Here is a 25,059-nt window from a genome sequence, read left to right as displayed (position 1 = left end):
TTCCATGTGCTTTTGGTAATTTTGGCTTATTGATTCTTCTTATTTTTCAGGATTCTCAATTTCAGATGCGTAAAATTCCGGAGCTTGCCCTATCTTCCACCGATTTTAGTGAGACTTAGCAGTTTCCGGTAATTTTTTTTGAGATGGCATCTTCACAAATTTATTGTATATTTTTGGAATTTCTTTGAAAAAGTAGACCACTATGAGCTCTAGCTCTAGCATTGATGCAGAAGAGGAAAAGAGGGTTAAAAATATCATTGATGCTCTGAAATCTGAGGGACTGTTTGATCAGTTCAGGAGGGAATGCCTGGCAGATGTTGACACAAAGGTAAAAATGCATTCTTGTATATTTGTACATGTATGTACATTTATGCGTATTTTGTGTTTTCAAAGTATTTATCAACTTCATTGAATGAAAAGTCACTTTCTGACTAACTGAACACATTGAGACAATTTGAATGGTATATTTTTTTTCAAAGTGGTATTTGCATGTGACATGATTCATGAATCTGGGTAGTTTCGCCCCGAATCCTGTTTGCTCCCTGAGTCATTTCGCCCTGATTCCCATTCACTCCGGGTTGTTTCGCCCCAGTTATAAATTTCCTTGCAAAGTATGGGGAATCAATCTCCAGTGAGTAAAGATTATAAAAATCTAGTGTCTCTGTATACAAATACACACAATATACCAATTCATATGCCTATGATGAATGCAATTTTTATGTAAGGAATGGCATAGCAGTTTAGTAAAGAGTCACAGTTTTTTTAACACCATTGTTTCAAGTACAATGCTGCCATCGGTCACATACATCAAACATAATACCATGTTGCCGCTTACTAACAACCTGGTCACAAGAGATACAAACATCTGACATAATGGATATGAAAGAGTAATATGATGAAGGTGAAACCTTTTAACGCTCCCAATGAAACATTAATTAAAAACAACTTTGATAATTTTTGTCAGCTCTGATTTGATATTGTAGACTTATAACCTTCAAGTATGGCAAATTTTGTAATGATATATATTTGTCCTAAAGCATTATACTGATTGTCATGGTCCGATATGTCTATTGGGCGAAATGTCTGGCATTGATAAGGAATTATTGGTTGTCATCGATTATTTTCGTTTCGTTTTGGTTCGTTTTCATTTCGCATTTTTTTACCCGAGAATTATGGGTAATATTGTTTACATATTTTTTCATAAACGTCTGGACGCCACACTGCAGACTATAATGCCAACCCTATCTTGGAAAATCTATGATTCGATCTGTATTTAATTATCGAAACTAGAAAATATTTTCCGAGACTGGTTTGGCTCTCAATCACACATTTACCAGTATACGCAAATGAAGCTGCCATTATGCTGGTTTTCAGCTCCTGAAAATGCAGGTACAAACTGGATATTGATGCATTTTCTTGTCATAAGTATACAGAACCAAGTTAATAATACAACCATAAATGCTTCCTTCAGGAGCGTATGAATGCAAATTCAATACGACCTTTAATTTAATAAAACCAGTTATTTTGTTGTTATAAAATGTTGATTGAAGCCAGGTAGTTTATTGTTTAACAATATCCTAATTGTTATTTCAAATTGAAAAGCCAATTAAAATAATAACAATTTATAATAAAACTAATTAATCAATTTGCTATTGCGATGTTAAAATGACAAAAGAAAGTAGATGATAATTAAAAGCATTAAAATTGAAGTGTATATTTTTTTAAATGATATGATATTTTATAAATTATTTTATTAATGAAAACAGTAAAATATAATTGGGGCGAAACAACTCGCTTATCGGGGTGAAACGACCTAGGGCGAACAGCACTGTGTGAATACATTAAACAAAACTTAAATGTATATTGCATGTAAATAAAAAAACACATAATTTTTTTCCACTATCATGCACATGTACTTTGTAGAATATTACCCAAAAAATACCAATCGCACATGTCACTCATGTGTATCATTGTATTCATGTACAATGTATATTGCAAATTTTAGTCATGCTGTACACATGTTTCAAGGAGTCACCTCTCATCAGCAGCATTAGAATCAAATATAGAATTAATGAAATGATCCTTACATGTACATGTACAAATGCATGTACATCTATATACATGTACCATATCAACATGTATGTACAATGTATTAAGCAACTTGCTTTACTTGCTGTTAACATACTACTGGTGTCCCTTAATTATGTACGGGAACGTGTAGTTTAGCAAAAAGTACCTTTTTTTCAAGATTGTATCCTTCTTTTCTAATTATTAGCTTTGTACATGTGCATTGTAAGTGAAACGAAAACTACCAATCATCATTGTCTTACACAAATATATGATCAATGTTATAAATGCTATTTACTTCATTAGTTCAGAGTAGTTTTGATTGAGTGATATTTTTTACCACTTTCAGCCAGCCTATCAGAATTTAAGACAAAGAGTTGAAGGTTACGTATCGAGATTTCTTTCAAGACAACAATGGAGTCCCAGTCTCAACAAGAATCAGCTCCGAGACAATTTACGAAAACAGATCACAGCGTAAGTTTTATGCAATGTAATTTATTGCAGGAAGCAAATCACGATGTAAGTTTAATGCAATGCTTTTTATCATAATTATTCGAAAGCTAATTACTGTATAATGAATATTATGATGAAATTGTATATATGTTACTACAGCAAATTGTCAACATTCATGTTAAAAAATAATGATTGAATTTAAAATCAGAAAAGAGGAACATATTAGATCTGTACTTTCCAGTTTTCAGTGGAGTCTGAGTTTCTTATTTACTTTTGTTACTTTGTATGTATTATTTTAGTCAGTTTATGTTGTTTGTTGTGTGTGTCTGTTTTCCATATCTGGTCTTCGTCCCTGGATTACATTCTTTTGATTTCTGCTAGAATCTTGGTTCCTTGATTACTATTTCAGATCTGGGATGTTGGCTAATGGAGTTGAAAGAGTCATTGAACAAGTCATCAACCCTAAGATTTTACAGCTGATTAAACCTAAAATTGACGAAGTTGTTTGTGCCCACCTCAACATTGACCCAAAGGAAAGACAAGCTAATCTTGAGAAAAAACAACAACAGCAAAAAGAAAATCTACAGAGTTTGATGAGCATCAATATATCTCAAGCTGGTAAGTTACAGACATGTCAGTCACAGTATAGCCTGAAATTCAGTCAACACGATTTAATTGGTCTGTTGATAATATTGGTGCTGTAAGACTACCATTTTTGTCTATATATCTAGTGTATATTTAATGTACCAATCCAAAAGTGACCAAAGCATACTGGCAAAAATGTTTTTAATGATGTTACATGAAAAGGCATCTTTGTTTCTTGGAAAACTCTCACCTTCTAATCTTGAAAAAGTATATTTCTGTATATCTGTAGAAATAGATTTGTTACATATAAATGTACATGTATGTGTTGTCTCGATTTGTAATAGCCCTCAATTATACAAATAATAATTTGGCAGACTTGTATGATGATGAAAGTTTTTGTGAGAAATAACAAATATTGGCACCTTTGATAAGGAGGAAAGAATATTAACATTCTGAAATTATGACTTGATCAGGTTAGTAACTCCACAATACTCAATTTATTTATTATAGAATGCATGTTAAAGTCATTTTTAGCTGAATCCACAGTTTTCATATGGAATTTTGTGGGTTTTTTTTTTATATTTTCAGAAGCTAATCAAACAAGTACACCAACAAGTTTCCAGGGACAGCAATCAACACCCTCATTTTCATCCCCCTACTCTCAAGCATTATGGACACAACAAATGCCCCCTCAAGTGGCTTTTGGTGGCATGATGCCTAATTTTCCCATGGTTCCTCCATTTGGAACGTTCCCTCCATTTGGAATGCCACCACAAATGTTCCCTTATTGGAACACCTTTGGGATGTTTCCACAGGCCATTCCTGGAATGGCTGGAATTCCTTTCCCGCCACCGATGTCATCAGCTGCTGCAACCACTGTAACAACAGCTTCCTCTGCAGCTGGTGGAATTGGTGTATCACCAATACCACCAATACCTAGCACACCAACATCAACACCACAGACTAAAGCAGCTGACACACCCACTCCTCCAAAGTCATCCCTCCCACCGCTGCCACCAACACCCCCACCACCCGGGACGGAAGATGATGAAGTTGTGATACCAAAAGAAGAAAGTAAAGATAATGTTACTAGGTCTCTGTTCACTGACAGCAAAGATGGTGAAACTAATCCTCCAAAAGTCTTGGATGATATACCACTTCCACCAGGTACTGGATCCATTGGTATGAAAATCGAAAATGAAGATAGTCACGAAAGTTATGCTTTGGGTATCCTTGACGATGAAGATGGGGATGGTAAAAGACCATATAAGTTTGCATGGGATGAAGACAATAATGTAGATAACAAGTCAGAATTATCTGTTAGCTCTGTACATACTAGTGATCTGTCCTCATTTGAAGATTTGGAGAGTAACAGCGATTTTTCTGACTCTGGTGAAGAGGTCCTATTAGAGGAGGATATAGGTTTGTTATTCTTAGTTATCAGTTGTTTAAGAAATAGACACTAGAGAGAAGATGAAATATTGTTTCACTCTTTGTAAAATCAGAAAGCGGATTTGACTTTGTTAAAAGAGCTGTGATTTTATTTTTAAAAATGCATAGAAAATAAACATTTTAGGATCTGGTAACTTTATCAAGCATAATTCGATCAAAAAAATTACAATATTGTAAACTGAGATAGGCGTCATTTGTATAGAGATTACCATACTGAGTGAGTGAAAATATATTAACAACATGCATTATATTTTATGAAACTGTCAAAATTAACAAAGTCTTGCTGTAAGATTGTATTTCCATGACTGCTGAATTAAATGAGCAGAAGAAGAGTTGAAAAAAATATGATCATTGTTCATGCTGATAATTTCTAATATAAAGACTAGAAAAATATCTGCTTCAGCTTGTACATGTAAATTTTAAGAATAACTGCAAAATATTTACACCAGACATCAACCAAATTTTACATCTTAAATATTATATAATGCAATTTTAAAATTTAAAATTTAAAAATTTTAGTGATTTTAGCATTCAGTAGCATGTATTATGTGTATACATTATAGAAGTACCTCAGGGAAGTCCATTATCAGTAGCTGGCGATAGAGAAGTGGAATCCCTTGTTGAAGACATGAACGACTTTGATGCTGAAATGGCAGAAGTACCACAAAGTACAACCCCTGACATTGAAAAAGAGTTTCCCGAAAAACAAGAGTCTGCCGAACAACTGGAGGTGACAGAGGAGGATGTACTCAAACCAGATGTAATTGATAGTTCCATCACAGTACAAACACATGAGGAAGATATTCCTATCCCTCCTGAAGAAGAAGCAATTGCACAAGCTGCAACCTCAGAGGAAAAATTATCACCTCCCATTGATCAACAAATCCCACCCCTGCCACCAAATAAAGAAACAGTTCCACTTCCATCAGCAACTGAGGCACATGATGAAAAGCACAATAAGTCTCCTTCAAAGCCTCAAAAACTTATTTCATTGCAGTATAATTATAGTGATAGTGAGGATGAGGAGACAAGAGAAGAGAGGAAAGCGAGAATTGTAAGTAAACTCATCTTATTTAGTATAGTAGCCTGTTAGTATTGAAATTTCTATAGGATGCCAATTTGAATTGATTTAATTTGCAGGTACATTTATCTTTTAAATAACATGATGGAGACCTACCTTAAATGCTAGTTGGGTCATTATATTTTTTATAATAAAGTAATATACTGTAATAGGCAGAGTTTGCACTGTACTGAATTGTCTTGCTTTGACTATGTGACCAATGAGGATTGTGGTACTTTTATGCTTTTCCAGTTGTACTTTCACTCACACTGCCAGCAGAAAGTTTTTCAGCACCATAACATCATTTACATCATTGCAAGCATTTTGGTGGCATACCAAAGCAGTTTTCTATTCATCTGCTTCAACATAAATGTAATATTGCATTGGTTGTTATTATCTCATGTTATAATAAGCAATAAATTGAAATGAATTTTACAATTTGGGGAAACTTTAAAAAAAATTTTTTGGGAATGTTTTGTTGCATGTCTATTGCATTCTTGTTAAAAAGGCTAAGGAGAAAGAAGAAAGGTATGCCAAAAGAGCTCAGAGAAGAGCAGAGTTGGAAGCAAAAAGAAAGGAAAGAGAGGAAGAAAAGGCAAGGCTTGGTGGAGGAAGAAAGAAAAGTCAAGATAAGAGAGTTGATGAAAGTTTTGAAAAAGGTAATTGGATGGACGCTTATAATTGACTGTTATCTTAACTTTATACATAATGTGTGGAAAGAGGCGAGTGAAAGGCCAAAATAAGAATATTGGTATTTTTTTTTGGCCTTTTACCCTTTTTTTGTCATTATACCCCCAGTAAAATGATTTTTAGGAGGTAACAAGATTTCAATCAGTCGTTTCATCTATCTAATACTTCCCAATTATTTCTCACTGATTTTCATGAAACTTGTTGCCATATCAGATCATTAATTCGAGATGTGCATATTGTCTGGAATTTTGGTATCAACAAGTTTTATTTGAACTTAGACATCACAGTAGGGGTATTCATTCCTCCAAGGACAATTCCAGTTAAATTTATTTTACATTGAAATTGTATGCTGTCATTTATTATCATTTGAAGGTGCAACAGATTCCAGTGAAAAGATGGAAAGAACAAGTAGTGTTGAATCCAGTCCAGAGAAAGCCCCATCATCACCAGAGAAGAAGAGAAGGAAAACAAAAGCTGAACTTAAGATGGAACTTACAAAACAGAAAGTTATGGAGAAGAAAGCTGCTTTAAGAAGACAGAGAACGAGAAACAGGAGGTAGAATATAACAATTAAAATCCTATTTCTGTACACACAATATGTGTGATGCAAAATTTGGGGAGCTGTTCATTATAGGATCATCTCTAGCCAAAACACAGGTTCATGTTTCAATACTGTTTCATACCCAGTGTTTCATTTCTGAAACATACCAGATAGACAGGAAATACTATTTGTAAAGGTCATTTTGTAATGAAAAACAAGCATTATATTTATATTTCACTCTAACTATGTAACGATACGTAAAACCTGTCTAAATTGACATTCCAAATCTTGGTCACATGAGACAGGTGGTCATTATATTCAGATTAATTTAACATAGAATGCATAAGGTAGGGAAGACCGGTTTGACTGTATACACAACTTCAATCCCAAAGACAAAAGCTGTGTCTTGTAGATACACAATGCAATTCCCTCATACATAATCTGTGTGATGAATACACATTACTCACATACACATAATGTAGACACAATTTGATGGTTTTATTAGAAATAAGAGTGATAGTGTTGATAATGCAATAAAAAAAAATAACTTACAATGTCATGAATAATTTCTAATTTGATGTTGTACAATATACAACACATTTTAGTTCACAAAACACTTTGGAATTCAAGATGTGAATTCATAATGTACAAACACACACAATTGATATGTGGTTTACTTGCATACATGCAGGCATTTTGGGGAGTTATATTCTAAAATGGAAATGAACCAGTACATGTATCACAAAATGATACATGAACCTTAGCCTGTCATTATGTTTAGTGGGGTTGTTATTTTTCAAAAAGGTAGAAAAAAAAATCCAGAAACCCTAGATGTTCTGCCTGAAAATTTATAAAATTTTCTCAAGAAATTTTTAACAATATGATTGAGAAAAAGATTGTCACACTATGTTCCCAGAGCCTAAATTTATTTTTGTTTATTGATTAAGCCTATCATATTACGACTATCCAGGTCTCTGAATGCTTTTTTTGTCTTTTTCAGATATACATCAGATGAATTCACATCAATATTCACAGAAAAGAAACAACCATTTTCTAGCCAAAGTTATTCAGAGGTTGTTATTGAGGAACAAACATTTGAAGAGACAGTAGTCACTGACAATATTGAGTATATGGTAGATGAGTCCCAGAACCAGACAGAGTACCAGACACAGGAAGTCTGTGGGTCTATGGAAGGGGAGGTTATTCTTGAAGATGGAAGACAGCTCAAAGTTGACAGTATGATTTTTTGTTTGTATTTTAGAGAGGTACACAGAAAAAGAGCAAAGCTTTCAAAATTTTAAGTGGATGCACCAGTAGTTTGACCCCATGTATTTTTTTCGGAACTCTTTGTAAGGATACACTCCTTTTCAAAAACATATCAAAACTCTAATTATTTTACTTAGCTATAAATACAAAATAGGTTTTTTTCAAGTAGAATTTGACATATTGATCCATGCGAACTATTGTATTTACAGTTGTTGGTTTAATTATCAGACTTGATTTTTTCTTTTCATTTTTTTCAATCCAGATTTTACCATTACATTTCTTTTTTTTTTACTGTATATTTACTTCCGATTTTGCCAATTTTAGCTTTGTTTGTTGACTTCTTACATTTTTAAAATCATCCCTGAATTATTTTCATTTCTAGTCTGGTTATTACCAACAAATCAATCATGTAGAACTATAGGGAAGAAATGGACTTAGTGCCTGCTTCAGCTGTATCAAAGACCTTTTTATTGATAATTGTTACTTCCCAACAAAGTTTGTCATAACAGTGATTTGGGTAGTATGGCTAAGATTCCAATGATACAGACGGTCAGACATGCAATTCCACTGGCTATTGCTCTTATGAGCTGGATTTTAAGAGGGTGTCAGTGTCCATGCAAAAACCAGGCAGTGGGTGGCACATGAAAAACTTTGTTTTAAAAATTTTTTCACCCATTTCATTTCCTTTCTCAAAGTTGAATGTTGGTTATTAACTGCAACGATAAAAGAGAAATAAACTACACGAAAAATCATTGAAATTCATTGAAAAAAGGGGAGGGAACTCTTTAATTTGAGCAAAATTTAGTTGCTTTGTTAGGAAACTTCAAAATCATTTTCTGAGCCATCCATTGTCTATTAAAAATGAACTGTATACTTTTTGACATACATATGGTATATACATTACATTGGAACAAAAAATTAAGTGGGATAAGATTTACCCTGTGCCACTCATGTCATAGGATCTGGCTGATTTTTACATGGACAGTCGGTTAAAACTAACCATGTTTCTGTGGAAGATTAAAGCTTGATTGGTCAACCTAAATATGCTATTTGTTATTTAGTAATAATGGAGGACATGCCACCATCACCACCCACACCGACACAAGATGAGAACACTGATGTCATTACTATAGACAGTAGTGCTGATACACATGCTGAGGAGAGGAGGAGGGCTGCAAGTCCACTGAGTGATGTTTCTGATGACTCACTGATAGAGGTTCCCAAGGGGACAAAGAGAAAAAGACAGAGTAGTGGTTCAAGGTGAGTATATTTTTCCATGGACTGAATTGATTGGTTCATGGTAAAATACTTTATATGTTTGCAAAAAAATTGGCAGAGCGATAATAGTATCTTCCTGTCGGCCACTGCATTGACATTGTTGATGGCATCTGTTAACTTTCTTTTATTCATGATAACTTTAGCAAAACTTGTACAATTTTTTTGAAATTTTAAAAGATTGTTCTTAGGGATTTGTATTTTTTTTATTTTTTAAAGTTTTTGCCCCTTCCCCATTGAAATAATGGGTTAAAAGGTCATTAGAATTGATAGAAATAGTTAATTGTTAATATGATATTAATGCTTTTGATGTCAATGTATTCCTTTTGAAATTCTGATATTAAGATTTTTCTTATAAGATAGGCTTATTCCTTAACATTGTGTTGTTAAATGGGTAGGAAAAGGAGCCACACACAAAAAAAAAAAACTTAAAGTTTTGATTTTGAATTTTTTTGAAAATTAGATCCTTCTGAAAATTCCTGCCTGCAATGGTCAATCAGATTTCATATATCTCTTATGGTTGTTTGAGTTATCCAATTTTGAACTTTTTTTTAAAGATTCTTTGTGAAAATTCCTGCCTGCATTTTTCTGTTAGATTTTTATGTAACTCTAGTTAGTTAAGGGGATTGAAAGCAAGTCTTTGACAAGCACACTTGAAGCATAACTTTTTCCACCATTAATTAAAAGTTTTGTGCAATATTGTGTCTAAACTAGTTTTGTGTCCATAATGAACTGTAAGTCCCTGTGTTTTAGTTTGTCAAAAGCTAATATTGTGTCCACACTTGGCACAAGAGTTCAACATGCTGTGGTCATATCAGGCTGCATCCTGCAGTGTACTGAATTGAGTGACGTTTCTGATAACTCACTTATACAAGATACCAAGGGAACAAAAAAGGAAAAGTTCTAATCAGATTATTTAATAAAGCCACATTTTTTGTTATAGTGAAGCTAATATTTAGGTCAAGTAACCATGAGACAACCACCCAAGGAGTGCATATAAAAAAGGACTGTGTAATGGTAAAGATAGCATGTGATTTGGATCTCATTAACAACTTAAATAAAGTATGTATATGTTTCTGCCCAAATTATTGGTTAATTTAATAGATAAGCTGCTTTATGATATCAGTCGTGGTATTTAAATAAGATTTAACTTTTACAGGTCTGAGAGAGAACCAAAGAAATCTCAAAGATACGACACATCAGATCTTTACAAACCTCGACCCAGCATTGGAAGCAGAAGACGTAGAAATTCATCCCCTGGTGCAGCTCTTGAAAAAGACGATTATGTGCCATCTGCTTCAACTAAAACTTCAAAATCTAACAAAAAATCAAGATCAAAGTCATCTAGACATTCTAGTAGGTCAAGGTCTCGCTCAAGGTCAAGATCAATTGAATCTGGTTGCCAGCCTAGCCCTATTTCTTCATCATCCCTTACATCGGTTCACAGTCGAGGATCTTCTTCATCAAGGTCAAGATCAGGGTCATCTTCATCAGGATCTTCCTCATCTGGGTCAGGAAAATCAAGGTCAAGGTCATCATCTTCTGGTTCTTCTGTGGATGAGTTTGGCAGGCGGAAGAGAAGAAAGGGAAAGATGCCAATCGATATGATAGACTTTGGAGAAGCTGAAAGAATGGTAGAGAAAAATTTGTACCGAGTTAGTTTTGGGGAAGCTGAAAAAAGATCTGCTACCAGGTATGTTATGGCAGAAATTATTATGATTGAATCATGGCACAAAAAATTAACTTCTAACAGATTTTTACTCTCTTTATGCGATATTGTTGGCAATAAGAGACATGCATATACAATTTACCTTATATTAAATATAAAATGAAAACAATATTTTGTGTCTTTTTTACCTACGGAGAGCAACAGCTTTTTGGCTAAGAATTGAGAACAAAAATTAAGTTATATCAGGATTAAGAAAAGGCATAGCTTCATGTACATGTATTTCCCCTGAATTGGTAAAAAATCATTTAATCATGATTTTTGCAGTTTGCACTTTTTTGCCAATATATTTTTACACTCTTCCTCCTGAAATCCTGAGTCTGCCCTATATATGACACATACTAGTACATGTATAGAATACAACATTCAATTTATAGTAGTATTTATTTCTGAAAAAACTATGTTTAATCTCCCAAAATTGTAGCTTTATGAATTATGTTAAGGTAATAACTTAATAAATTTATGACATTTAATCAATTGTCTGGAATCAAATGCATAGGAAATGAATATTTTTCAGGAGATTCCAGGGTAACAGAGGACGAGGCTTAGTACGTGGGGCTGCCGTTGGTAACTGGCAGAGACAAAATTCTTGGCAGTACCCACCAGAAGGTACAGCAGCAATGGCATGGTCACCTGAGGGTTCTCCATCAAAAAGATATTACTATCCAGAGCCAGGGAGTTCTCCCTATGGAGAACATGGCGAATTATCTCCCGAAGCATGGGATGCAGACTCTCCACCTTACTATCCTGCTCAAAGACCAAGGAGAACGTCACAGATGGAGGATTCACCTCCACTTCCACCACATAGGCCTCAATATCCTCCTGTAGGACGTAGACCTCAGTCTCCACCTCCTGAGTATTTGAGGAGATCATTGTCTCCATCTGAACATATTATGGCCAGGGGAATTTCACCAGATCCATGGGAAGAATCAATGTCTCCTCATAGCAGAGGTCACAGGTCTCAATCTCCTCCATACATCCCTGGTAGACTGTCGCCATCACCACCTCCTTACATACCAACTAGAGGTCAGAGGTCACCATCTCCAGGGAGACCATATGTTAGAGCTCGATCACCTTCACCTTACAGAATGGGAATGAGGGTTGGAAGGTCACCATCACCACCATTGTCATTGTCTAGAAGTGGACATTCTCCTTCACCACCCCTATATTCACCTCCTCATCGCCCATTGTTACGTGGAAGGTCACCTTCACCACCACCTTCATATTTTGTACGTCGTACACCTTCACCCCATCGTCCTATCACCAGAGGCCAAAGGTCACCATCACCACCTATTCATCGAAGACCAATGTCACCTGGTCCATCTAGACCAATGACCCGAGGACTTAGTGCTCAGTCACCATATGACACACGAAAAAAGGCAGCTGCTGCAGTAGTACCCAAAGTTCCAATGACTAACAAACTTAGAAACATTAAATTTGGTTCTCCATATCAAGCAGGAAGTAGAAGAAATCGTGGAAGTTCACCAGAAAGAATGCCTAGTAAACGTGGCAGACATTGAAGCCAAGTATAAAATATAATGGATGATACATGTATTTAAGTGAAATCAGTCCTAGATGAAATGGAAGAAATTCTTATGCAACTTCCTGTTTGACAATATCTGTGGAAAATAAGTTGCTAATATGGAATAGTTGCAAAAAACCATACATTGTGTACATATTGCAATTTTCATAAACAACTATAAATGGAAGGTGCATGCAATACTGTTAATAGCACTGTTACTGTGAAATTATATTGATCTATACAAAAAGTTTTAATTGTTTTGGTACAATATTTTGTTTTGATAAAAGGAAGCACCTATTTTGTTGTAAAATTTTTGGAAATTTTTTTCTATATTTTTTTGTATAATTTGTTGGATTAATCCACAAATTCATTTATTTATTTTTTTTTTGCAAAAGGATATAAATTCTTTTTGGATCTATAAAGATATGGGAAATCTATGAATTTCTTTCAAAAATTCATGAATTACTAACCCCCAAATTAATACCTAGAATAATAGTACTTTAACAGTATGGTATTGAGTAGTGTTTTTTTTATTTAATTTATGTCAGCATACACAGCCAAATGTGTCACACTTGAGAATCATATGGATTGCAACATACGATAAAACATGAAATGAGCTTGATGTGATTATCATATGTTTTTTTCTCCAAACATATGATTATCATTTGTTTTCAAGCCAAAATTCACATATGAGTATCATATGATTATCATATGAAGCACATTTGACTTGTACACATCAATCATATTAAATAAGACCTATTAAATGTTCCATTTAGTCATTGCATGGAGGATTTAGCAATACTCCATTCTACTTTCTGTTCAGGTGACCTTTTCTGAATCCTCATTTTTTTTCTTTTGAATAATACTTACACAATTTGAAGCTGAAATCGGATTGGCTGATAAGAAGACTCATTTAAACTCAAAGTGGAATTGGGTTTTGTTAGATCCATCATGCATTTTCTGAGTGGAATAATTAGAAGGTCTAAATTTTATTAGATTGCATACACATACTTGTATGGTTTGAATGGTTGATTTCTACTTGCTAAGACTAACAGCAATAGATGTAAATGAGCAGTGATTTTCCTTCTGTTTTGGGAGAGGGACCTGGGCCCAAATACTGGGAAAAAGAGCATGAAAATTTTAACTTTTGGAAATTTGTACATGAGGGCAAGGATTTTTATACAGTATTTTTTAAAAATCCTTGATGCAGACCATTTCACATTCCATTGTATTGAAGACCATGTGGTGACCTCTTAATGATAAATTTGATATAGAAAGGTGGAGTTTTGTACATCTTACAAATCTACATTTTAATCATGTGCCAGTACAATTTTGATACAATGCTTCACAATTGGGAATTATACTGCTGAAATTTTGGAAATTTGAGTCTTTTTCTCAAAATCGGACCAAAATTTGGACCCAGTAGAAGTGTGGGAAAATCACTGCATGCCCATACATGTATTAACAAGGATAGTGTAGTTGTTATTGAACTAATAGTGCTACATGTATTTTAATTTTTGTCCACTATACAAAAAAGTCAAAAAATGTAGATTTGGTGTAGTATAGAGAGAAATAAATAGAGGTGCAGGGAGAAAGTGAAAGAAGAAAGGAAAGAATTACCGAGAGAAAGATGATAGATGACATATTATGTAAAGGGAGTAAAACTTCTGAGTTGTTCATTTCACTTCTAACATGCCTCACTCTATATCACATCTACATTCAGAAAACTTGCATATCTTCATCACATGTACAATTCCACTTACATGTATACTACGGTAACTTAACCATACATGTTAACCCTCCCACATTTTGGGGGGAACTCCTACACAAAAATGAAAAATTTGTGGGAGATTTTTGGTTAAAATAATTATATATTCTCTGAAAAATACTAAATTATTGAATTTTTACATAAAAAAATTGCTGTTACAGAAAAAATTTCCCATACGAGACATTGTCTGTGGGGGAGCATCTCCCCCATGAATTGTTCCGGAGGTTAATTGGTATGACATTCTATCAGGTAGCAGGTAAACAAGTAGGTACTGGTTCTTTTTAGACTAAAAGTGTACTGTGCACAATGCTCTTGTCCTTTAAAGTAATATAAGAGATGAAGTTGGTACTGGTATATATAGGGTGTGACCATTTGATTTTGAGGGATGGGGTGGGGCTTCAAAGAATTTTAAAATACTGTAATTTTACTCTAACGTTATGATGTTAAGGATGGAAGAAATATATTTGATCCTTTCAGATTACTCTGATCCAAACAATATGCTTTCACATGTATTAAAATAAGTATTTTGATCCAAAGATATTGTCCAAGCCCTGCCTCTCAATATCAAATGGTCCCCCTAATTATTTTTAGGGGAACACTTAATTAGGAATTTAATTCCATCTCGGTTAACTTTAAGGAAAAAGCTTTTCAAGTTTATATTATGATTATGAAATATGATTATCATTGAAGCTAAACTTCTTTGTACATTTATTGTTAGTAATGTGTATTGTTAATGGTATTTTTAATGTTTCATAAAATTATGTATAAAAATTCACTCTTGTTTCATGAAATAACAGCCTTGAAAACTTATTTGAATGAACATTTGTTCAAGAAGGAACCAATTTTCTACGTCCATTTAATAGGGTCAAAATACAACTTATACTTTGAAAAAAAATTACTGGTTACATCAGAAGAACAAAATCACCAGAATATGTTGAAATTCCCAGGGCTTATAGAAATAAGACTACTGGTAGACAGGAATAATCAAGCAGTTTCTTGACACCATCCATTCATCACACTTGATGGGTACCTACATTGTGTAATTTGTAACTCAAGAAGTTTAAACCAATATTTTTCAAACTTTGCACAATGTAAATATATATGTTGAGGGTGTGCACCTCCTATAATGGAGAAATTTCAAAACTTTCTCCATTTTTAGCATGGTGAACTTTAATATTTATATAAATACATTGTAGGTAGCTTTTGTCATTTTATGCTGTTTTTTCTGTAAGTTACAAGGTATCAAACCAATATTAATCAAAATTTTTCACTGTGTTATATACATTTTTAAGATGTGCACCTGCTATTATGGAGAAATTTGATTATTTTTTTCCAACTTTTTTTGCATGTTGAAATTTAAACATTTTAGGAAAGTAGTAAACTACACCTTAGTTTTTTTAGCTCACCTGGCCCTATTGCCTTCACTTGCGTCCATCGTTGTTGTCATTAACAGTTTCTTCAAACATCTTCTCCTCTGAAACTAGATGAATAGATTTGCATGAAACTTAAAAAAAAAGTTGTCAGACAACTCCATATAAGTGTTATTGCCCTTGAAAGGCAAAAAATTACATGATTTGCAGTTTTCAGTCAATATCGTGAAATCTATAATAGATAGAATGAAACTTTTGATTGATGAAATGATCATCATGATAAGTCCTACCAAAGTCTTCCTGGAGTCAAAATTGTTGGACAACTTCTTCTTAGAGTTAATGCCCTTGAAAGGCAAAAATTTAACCAGGTGAGTGATTCAGGCTCCTGGGAGCCTCTTGTTTTAATTCTTAGTGTTTTTATGTATAAACATATTGAAGATACTTATTTGCTGACAAATATATGACAATGACATAGATTCATCTATGTACAGGTCTTGTCAACAACAAAAATTACCAAGCATTAAAAAACATTCTGGCCCTCAATTTGCCAACGATTTCCATATACATTTATTTGTTTTAATCATATAAATAAGCCTGCATGAATATCACAGCCCCTTCCCAAACAATAATCAAATGGTCCAACACTGATCATTTTATTTGCAGGGAGGGCTGGGATCTTTTTGTTTTAAAAAATTAATTTTAGAAAAAAAAAAAAATTTTTTTACTCATCTATTGAAAAATATAAGAATAATGATTCTGTTTCTTATCCAACATAAAGCCTGGGCTCCCCCTCTGAATAAAATTTTAAAAATCAAAATTAAAAACAAAATACCTTTTTATTAGCTCACCTGGCCATCACTTGGCGTCCCGCATAGTTAACATTTTTTCAAAACTCTTCTCCTCTGAAATGTCTTCACCAATTGGAACCAAACTTGGTAAGAATGTTCCTTGGGGTGTCCTGCATAAAACTGTTGTGGGGATTTTTGATCCTTCAAAAAAACATGGCCACTGTTACTAAAAATAGAACATAGGGGTCAGACAGTAGTTTTTCGCATATATCTCCAAAACCGTTAGGTTTAGCTAAATTCTGACACTGGTGAAAGTGTTCAGCATGATGAGATCTATCAGCGGTCAAATTTTCATTTTAAGCCATGTTGGAGTTCTTGCCCTTTTTCAATGTTTTTTGCCATTTTTAATGTTATTTCTTTCAAAAATCTTCTCCTCTGACACTACTTTACCAATTGAAACCAAACTTGGTACAAACGTTCCTAGGGGTATCCTGCATAGAACTGATGGGGATTTTTGATTCGTGGAAAAACATGGCCATGGCCGCTGTTACTAAACACAGAACATAGGGTTTTTTTTTACAGTTTCCAGCCAATATCTTGAAAACTATGATAGATAGAAACTTTCAATTGCTGAAATGATCCTTATGATAAGTCCTACCAAAGTCTTCTTGAATCAAAATTGTTGGACAACTTCTTGTTAAATTTATTGCCCTTGAAAGACGGAATTCAACCAGATGAGCGCTCTTGTTATACCCCTCACAAACAAAGTTTTGGGAATATATAGAAATCACCCTGTTTCTCTGTCTGTCCAAAATTTCTTGTAAGCATGACTCCTCCTACACTGCTCTAGGGATTTTGATGAAACTTTATAGGAAGGTTGGGCATCACAAGTAGAGGTACATTCAGGAATATGTTAACTGTTGGGGAACTTTAAAGGGAGATAATCCAACTTAAGGGTTTTATATGTTAAAAAACCTTGTGAGTGCAACTCCTAAGCCACTCAAGGGATTTCGTTGAAACTTTATAGAAAGGTTGGGTATCATATGTAGATCTGTGTGAAGAAATACAGTTACTGTCAGAAAAATCTAAATGGAGATAATCTAACTTCAGGATTTTACATGTTAAAACCTTTTAAGCACACAAAACTACTCGAGATTTTGATGAAACTTTATAGGAAGGTCAGACCTCATATGTAGATGTGCATGAATAAATAAAGTTACTGTTAGTGGACTCTGAAGGGAGAAAATTGAGTTTACAGGTGACGCATTTGGCTAAATTTGAAGTGGGGTATTCTCTTTGTGAGCTTGCTCCTAATATTTTTACCAGTAGATGTATCTTATACTGTTAATATGAATGAAAGCCGGCTTTATATACATTACACATTTGGGCATTTTTTCTGAGATTATTGCAGTAGTCATCAATGGTTATATGCATGTTGACAAAAACCTGATCAGTATTGGTTACAATGGTAAACCAATCTTCTAAGTATAGTGGCTGGGTACAGCTGACTTCTACTTGCAGACCAAAGTAGAGCTGAGCTGCAGTTAAAAGTATTTCAGATGGCCTAGATACATGTGCCAGTAAAATAGATGACCTTGAGACCTGTGCAGTAGAATATTTTGGGAATAGGATAACTGCACCCTCAGAAAAGTAAGAAAAAGCAGCTTTTTACTCTAACACAATAACCGTCCACAATATAATGAAAAGGTAACTGCGTATATTTTGTTTCTTATTTCATCCCTTCGAACATGGATTTATATTACATCTCATACACACTCCCCTACTTTAGTAAATTCATAAAAAAAATCCGCATCGTGAAACTTTTCAAATTAGAATTAGATACCAGGTGTGTAGGCCGTTGTGGTGCGCTTTTTTTGGACTTGGTTTGAAACATTGTGGTAATTAGGACAACCATTGGGTGGAACTCTTTTGTATTTGAAGGTGAAGGTCGTGAAAGATGAAGACAAAAATATATACAAACACTAAATCGCCAAATTTTACACATTGTAAGCGGTATATTAGATGAAATTCAACATAGAGTACATTTTTATATTGTTCTTACTTAAAATCATTTATTGACAATTTTGTTTAGGGTCCCGTATCTGTTATCACTTTGACAAGGTGCACGTCCACTGTCAGAACCTAACTCTCGCCGTTTTCAAGACAGAAGTATTTTTTTCCAGTCTGCTCATCATATTGTATTCCTCAATGAAAATCGTTGTATGATAGCTCATTGTTAAGAGCAAAATATCAGCTATATGTTGTATGTATTTTTTCTTAAAGTTAGGGCATGAGAGGATGAAAAATCAGTTAGCAAAAATTACATGCTGGTAAGAACTAATCCTTGACCAGTAGACCAATAATCATGACATTTGCTGAGGCTTATTATGATTTTTGGGAGGCACCCATGCAAAATGAAAATAAGCCTTCCAAGACAGCATTTTTTAGTTCAGAATGATGTTCCATATAAAAAGTTGAATTTTTTTACTACATCAGTTGAGTACCACACTTCAAATGCTTCAGTTTTATTTCCCTAAATTGTAGCTAAATTTAATTTATTGCTATCGTTCAGGCAACTCAGTCCTTGATTTTACTTGCATGTAAAATTATTTTTTCTTGAGACAAAAAATGTACATCAAGACAAATTGATGTCTTAAACTTCATTCTTTCTGTATTGCCTCTATCACTTTCAGCATGGAACTGGCCCACATTTGTGGTAAGTGGTCATTGTGAAAAATAAATTTTCCTAGTGTCTGCCTTTCTTTCAGTCCTGTGGCTCTTTTAACTGATACGAGAGTCTACTTTGATGAGTAATAGATCATGTTCTACTTTGCTGATCTTTCTCAATTCACAGCTCTTTGATTTCTGAAAATACTGTCATTGTTTTCTGAACTTCCCTGAATTCCTTGAGATGTATATTTGTTGACATATCCACACTTTTTAACAACAAATTCAAAAACATATTTTACTATTCTTTTCTTACTTCATCTTTGTCATCTGAAGGATTAATGAAACCACAATGTAAAATTTTATTGTTTATCTGACGTTAGAAGGTCACTCATACAATTGAAGCAGCAAGTGGAGCAAAATGATTAAATGTGAATGCATGTACATTTACATTGTTTGTATACAGAACCGACTTTTTTGTTAATACTTTTTTAATTGTTAGTGCATTTGTAGATAATATGTGATCATTTAACTTTTGTTTTAAATTGCTTTATTTTGATGATTTTTATATTTTAGACTTTATTGGGGACAGGGGCAATTTTGTTATACTTACAGAACTACTTTTTCTGAATATCGATGTTATGAATAGTCACAACACCTATCAATTTTCCAGTGCTGGGTTTCAGCTGCTTGTCCTGATTAAAAAAATACATTTAGTCTGACAAAATTACAAAGTAGCAAGAAGTCTACAAAAACATACAGTACAGAAAGAGAAATACAGTGACTGGTCACCAACATGGTGGTACACCACTCAAAGAATGGTAGCCAATAACAATATTATTTCTTAAGATTTCTTACAAATTCTTTATGGAAGTTGTTTGGGCATAACCTACCATTCAAAATTTCAGCAAAAATTTTGAACTATCTGTTTGCGTAAAAACATTGTTGGCTACCACTCCAAGAGTTATGGTTTGTCTCGTTCTGTAGTGTAGCTGAAATATATTTGTTAATTGTGTTTGTGAGTACTGTCTATGAATTAGTGGAAAAGATGTAATATGTCTGACTGTCTCATTTTGATTTTCTACCTTACAGATGAATTATGACTGAACTAGAAGCAACTACATCAGACAATGTTGTAGAATCAACAGGCAGCTCTATAGATGCATTAATTCAAGCCAGTTCTATGATACAAGATGGCAGCAGAGAAAATAGTTCATCAAACCAAACACACCAAGGAGTAGACGAACAAGAAAGAAGCAATTCTCCTAACCAGTCTTATTTGCAGCTAAGTGATGGAAGACAGTCGCCTCAATCTACACAAAGTGCATCTCCACATAATATTTCCCATGACACAAGTTTTCAGAACAGTGATATTAGCTTTGAAGACAATAGGTTAGGCTTCGATCAAGGTCGCATTGATGGCAGTGGCAGCAATGAAGATTTCACATACCATTACATGGAATCATCACCAGAAAACGGCATGGAGATGGGTGGATCTCCAACACGTTTCTACAAGTGTAGATTCTGTTCATTTACTGCTAGCACTTATACACAACTTCAACTACATATGCCTAAGCATGGAGGTAAGACTGTATAAAAATGTGTGTTTCTGGTTTCCCTACCTACATGTCCTATTTTTTTGGTTTGAGCACTATTAAATTTGAGATTCAGAACCCATAAACTCCAGGTAAAAAAAAAAATTGGTTAAAAAAAAAAGAAATCCTTACCTACCTACCTACCATATCAGGGGTTGAAAATTCCTAAAGCCCGATGCCCAGGACTAAAAAATTGCACCTCGGACTTGCCATTTTTCAATGAAATAAGTCCGTCGGGCATGGCAAATCTAAAAAAATAATAACTCTTTTTTGAAAGATTTTGTTGTCATTATTTGGACCATGTTTCTCGATCTATTCCCTGACCTATAAATAGTTATAACTTTATTTTTAGAATGGGTATTCACTAGATCAATCTATTGATTAATCATTCTCAAGTTTGAATCACACCTACGCTTAATCACACATTTTTTGTCATACTACAAATTTTATTAATCAAGCGCTGGAATGATAAACTTTTGAGGAAAATATCATTGCTCAATTACAATTTCACGGTTAAAAAAAAAACAGAAACGGAAACCTGATGACAAGGCATCAGACTTGGAGACGAAATCAATTGACAGTGTCTTCTTCCCTGCTAACGTAGAAATATACAAAGAATATCAGATAACAAAATTGCATTTGTATATCTTATGATTGGACTTGACAAAACATTGTTCGGGTTAGTTAGTGTACAAAAGATGAAAAAGTCCAGGGCTCAGGTCTTCCCAAAAAAATTTTCAACCCCTTCCCACCGCAAAAATTTTATTTTGTCTTTTTATCATTTCATCTACAAAGTTCATGTTGTTACTTGGGGAAAAAAGAATGGATATGGTGAGAGAAATGTAGTAACGTTTAACCTAAATCCAAAATTGTAAATACTTTCAGAGAACACCAAAAAGTCTTTAACAAGTGCAAGCACACCCTTAAGTAAGCTCTTAAAGGCAAGCAAATAAGAATGTTTCCCAATTTGCCCAAAAAATAATCCCAAATAAGATAAACTACATGTACTTCCCAATTGGTAGTCAGATGGGAGGATAAGGTGTTTTTGAAATTTCACTGATTTATTGTTTATGACTCGTCTTTTTCTTGACTTCTTCTATAAAATAATCATTTCAACTAAAAATTTAAGGTTAGTAGGGTTTGTTACCCTATGCCAAAGTTTCCAAATAAAAAAAAACAGTAGTATGTACATGTGTAGCTTGCATCAAAATTAAATATATGTGACTTTTTATTAAATGAACTACTTCATTCTAAGTTTGCACGGTTCTTAAACAGACAGGTACTTTAAATGCAACATACAATATGGCTTGGCAAAGTTGGCTTTAAACAAAAATAAGACTTAAGATTTTTCGGACAAAATCTCACGGTCCTAATATGCTACCTGATTTAACATTTTATTACAAAATATAAAAAAAAAGTCATGGCTGCTGTCCTGTGCTTTTTTTTAAAGTCTGAAAAGAGTTGGTTATTTATTTATCAACAGCTTACTTTCATCAAATATCTAAATTGAAAAGAATAACATAGCAAATCTAGTCTAATGTATTCTATAAACTGGATTAACTTGACATAAAACTGATTTTTTCATACTAAAAACTTTTTATTACAGGTGTGAAAGCTCTGAAGTGTTCATTGTGTGACTACACAACCAACGACAAGAGTAATTTTCGTAGGCACAGAAGACTTCACATGGGCAGCAATCCAGTTAATGTGCTTAAGTGCAATAAATGTTCATACACTACCATTTTACCAAGGAAATTCCGTGATCACAACTTACAAGTTCATAATGAAAGAATTGAAACTAACAGAGTGCATCATTTTGAAGCATCCCCATACCAGACATCAACTTTCCATCAAAACCCTCTCAGAATTGATACTTTAGATCTCAGTGCTCATGGTCAACCATCCCCATCAAATGCAGCAAACATGACAGCTACAAATGCATTACACACACTTCTTTCTGGTATTCATCCAACGCAGTTGTCATACAGGGCACAGAACAACCCTACTTTACAAACCCAGTGTCTCAACCAATTTGGCAGTTATATACCACAGATGCAGCAACAGACCGAGGAAAATACACATCACATGGCATCCAACTATTTACGTTCTATTGTCTCATCTATAATGAACACAAATATGACACAGAGAGTACCAGTTACTAGTACTATGACATCATCTGGTTACTTTTTAACCAGGACATCCTCAGAATCTCACCGTGAGTGCCAGTCACCATGTTTATCTTCAAATTACCAAACTTCCTTACCAAATTCTAGACCAGTCAGAGTTAAAACTGAACCAAGGGATTATGAAGAAGCTACAGATCTTCATGTTTCTAGCTCGGGGCCTCCCTACAGAGGATCTAGTGAGTTGTCACAACAAATAAATCGGCAAACTTATCAACAGAGGTATAGAGGGGAGACAATTCCCCAAAATGAACCCACAACATGCATGGAAAGCATTAGAACAAATTCAACAGATTCATCGTCATCACAACAGGAAGTAAGATCAAGTGCTGAAAATGTCGTCAACACAACAGTAAAATCTGAAACTACAACAATTGGAGTGCAATGTGGATTATACAAATCTGATGCTATCATCACCAATCAGCCAATCAGCATTGACTGTGGTATTCAGTGTGAACTGCTTCAACAAAGGGCAACTACTACTACTGGGGAGTGTAGCGTAAAAGAAAACACATGTGATCACTGTGGGATTACATTTGAAGATGAAGTTTTATATTCTATACACATAGGGTGCCATAGTCATACAGACCCATTTGTCTGTAATGTTTGTGGCAAACAGTGTTCAAACAAATACGGCTTTTATTCTCATATTATGAGAGGACATCATTATTAGGGCCTAGCTTATAAATTGTTTATTTTTGCTGTTCCAGTTCTCCTTGACACTGGTTGATCAAGGATGAGTGTTCCAGGAGTTGGAACTTCCATTTTATTGGAAAATTTTGTTATCTTTGTTCAAAATTAGAGTTAAAATGAGCAAATAATAGACTGAAAACCCGACCACTTTAGATTTCTGAATGGTAAACCCATTTTATAAACTGATTGATTGATCAACGTGGTAGTTTTTTTCTCTGGCATGTTTTTGAGCTAGAATATGACCATTTCAATTGAGTTATTAGCTTCTCACTCACCTCTCAAACACTAAGGTGATATTTAGTATATTGCTCAACTCATTATTTAAAATGAAGATGGATTTTTTTTAAATGATCTTCAAAAAATGTTTTGACCATAAAATCCAGATAACTTTAATTGAACATTGTAGTCATCGTACAACATATACATGTACTTTGAAGACATTATTACTACATGTATTTTATCATCCTTCTCTTGTTGAATTCCATTTCTGTTTTTCAGTATTTAGGAATTGACTCTTCTTACCTAAACATGTACATATGAAGAAAACAAAATCTTGCTGCGTGGAATAGGACACGACACTTCTAAGATATTCATGAATTAAGAATTCAATAGGATAAATTTGAGTTGCAAAGCCTTTATGGAAGGGTCAGGATGGAAAACCTTTAGATTAACTTGCATCTTATCCTGTGTAGAAAATTTAAAAAGAATATTTTTTTTCTATGATTTTTGTACATCTGAAATACAAATGGTTTTGGCCTAAGCCATAACTTATGTTTCAACATTGAACTTAATATTGGAACAGCAAAAATAAAACTTTGCAGAATTTAGGCTTGAAATGCTGCAAGCTCCAAACAGCATCTGATGTTCAAAATTTACTATAGACGCTGCAGCCAGCCCTCTAAGAAAATGCAAGTATCTTGCAAAGTCAAGTAAAAGTTAATGATTTTACACAAAGTTATCTGATTATCAAATGACATTTTATTTGTATGTCAGAGAATTTCAAAAGGCAGTTAGTAAGAGAAGAAATGAACATCAGTTGCTGCATGGAGCTTGGAAATGCTGCTTTTTATGGACAACTATTTGTTTCCCTTAATGTTATACAATTATTATTGTTTTAGAAGGTTACTTTTTTATTTGAAAATATACCTTTATTTTTATTTTGTTTAGAAAATCTTTGACTTTGTATGTAAAAATACAAGTAAAATTACAAAGGCATTTTTGTCAGTTATTTTGAGTACTTCTCCATCTAAGAATCAGGCAAAATGTGTATAAGGTGTGGCACATGAAGGAAAAAAAACAGATTTTATTGCATAAACAAGTACCCTTTTACCTCCAGAAATAACCTTCAAAGTGTTTGC

At 33.9% G+C, this 25,059-nt stretch overlaps 2 protein-coding genes across 3 annotated transcripts; both read left to right on the top strand.

The window, feature by feature from the left end:
- The first annotated feature begins 73 nt into the window (after positions 1-73).
- On the top strand, positions 74-15,180 carry LOC148620813 (uncharacterized). Its single transcript, XM_088574634.1, has 11 exons — positions 74-328; positions 2,417-2,541; positions 2,930-3,138; positions 3,694-4,527; positions 5,121-5,611; positions 6,126-6,276; positions 6,680-6,863; positions 7,849-8,084; positions 9,176-9,374; positions 10,549-11,082; positions 11,633-15,180. The coding sequence occupies exons 1-11, from the start codon at positions 203-205 to the stop codon at positions 12,633-12,635; spliced, it is 4,092 nt and encodes a 1,363-aa protein (XP_088430760.1). The 5' UTR covers positions 74-202; the 3' UTR covers positions 12,636-15,180.
- A 3,307-nt stretch (positions 15,181-18,487) lies between these two features.
- LOC148620812 (uncharacterized) lies at positions 18,488-24,916 on the top strand. 2 transcript variants are annotated; one of them, XM_088574632.1, is made up of 4 exons: positions 18,494-18,569; positions 19,257-19,279; positions 20,323-20,813; positions 22,432-24,916. In XM_088574632.1, the coding sequence occupies exons 3-4, from the start codon at positions 20,330-20,332 to the stop codon at positions 23,679-23,681; spliced, it is 1,734 nt and encodes a 577-aa protein (XP_088430758.1). In that variant the 5' UTR covers positions 18,494-18,569; positions 19,257-19,279; positions 20,323-20,329; the 3' UTR covers positions 23,682-24,916. The 2 variants fall into 2 exon arrangements, with proteins under 2 accessions (XP_088430757.1, XP_088430758.1); XM_088574631.1 differs by lacking the exon at positions 19,257-19,279 and having other exon boundaries at positions 18,488-18,569.
- Positions 24,917-25,059: the final 143 nt, after the last annotated feature.

The sequence above is a fragment of the Perna viridis genome, chromosome 3, assembly GCF_037379345.1.
Source record: "Perna viridis isolate PV_CMFRI_1.1 ecotype Kerala chromosome 3, ASM3737934v1, whole genome shotgun sequence".
In the NCBI taxonomy this organism is placed as follows: Eukaryota; Metazoa; Mollusca; class Bivalvia; order Mytilida; family Mytilidae; genus Perna; species Perna viridis.
The sequence above is the reverse complement of the archived record's forward strand: the minus strand, read 5'-3'. Positions and strand labels throughout refer to the sequence as shown.

What these genes read in the sequence shown, in the direction of transcription:
- LOC148620812 (XM_088574631.1), top strand. Translation starts at nt 20,330, where the DNA reads ATGACTGAACTAGAAGCAACTACATCAGACAATGTTGTAGAATCAACA. An exon ending in ACATATGCCTAAGCATGGAG is followed by an intron (nt 20,814 to 22,431) that starts GTAAGACTGTAT and finishes TTTTTATTACAG; the next exon opens with GTGTGAAAGCTCTGAAGTGT.
- LOC148620813 (XM_088574634.1), top strand. Translation starts at nt 203, where the DNA reads ATGAGCTCTAGCTCTAGCATTGATGCAGAAGAGGAAAAGAGGGTTAAA. An exon ending in TTACGAAAACAGATCACAGC is followed by an intron (nt 2,542 to 2,929) that starts GTAAGTTTTATG and finishes TTACTATTTCAG; the next exon opens with ATCTGGGATGTTGGCTAATG. An exon ending in GAAAAAAGATCTGCTACCAG is followed by an intron (nt 11,083 to 11,632) that starts GTATGTTATGGC and finishes AATATTTTTCAG; the next exon opens with GAGATTCCAGGGTAACAGAG.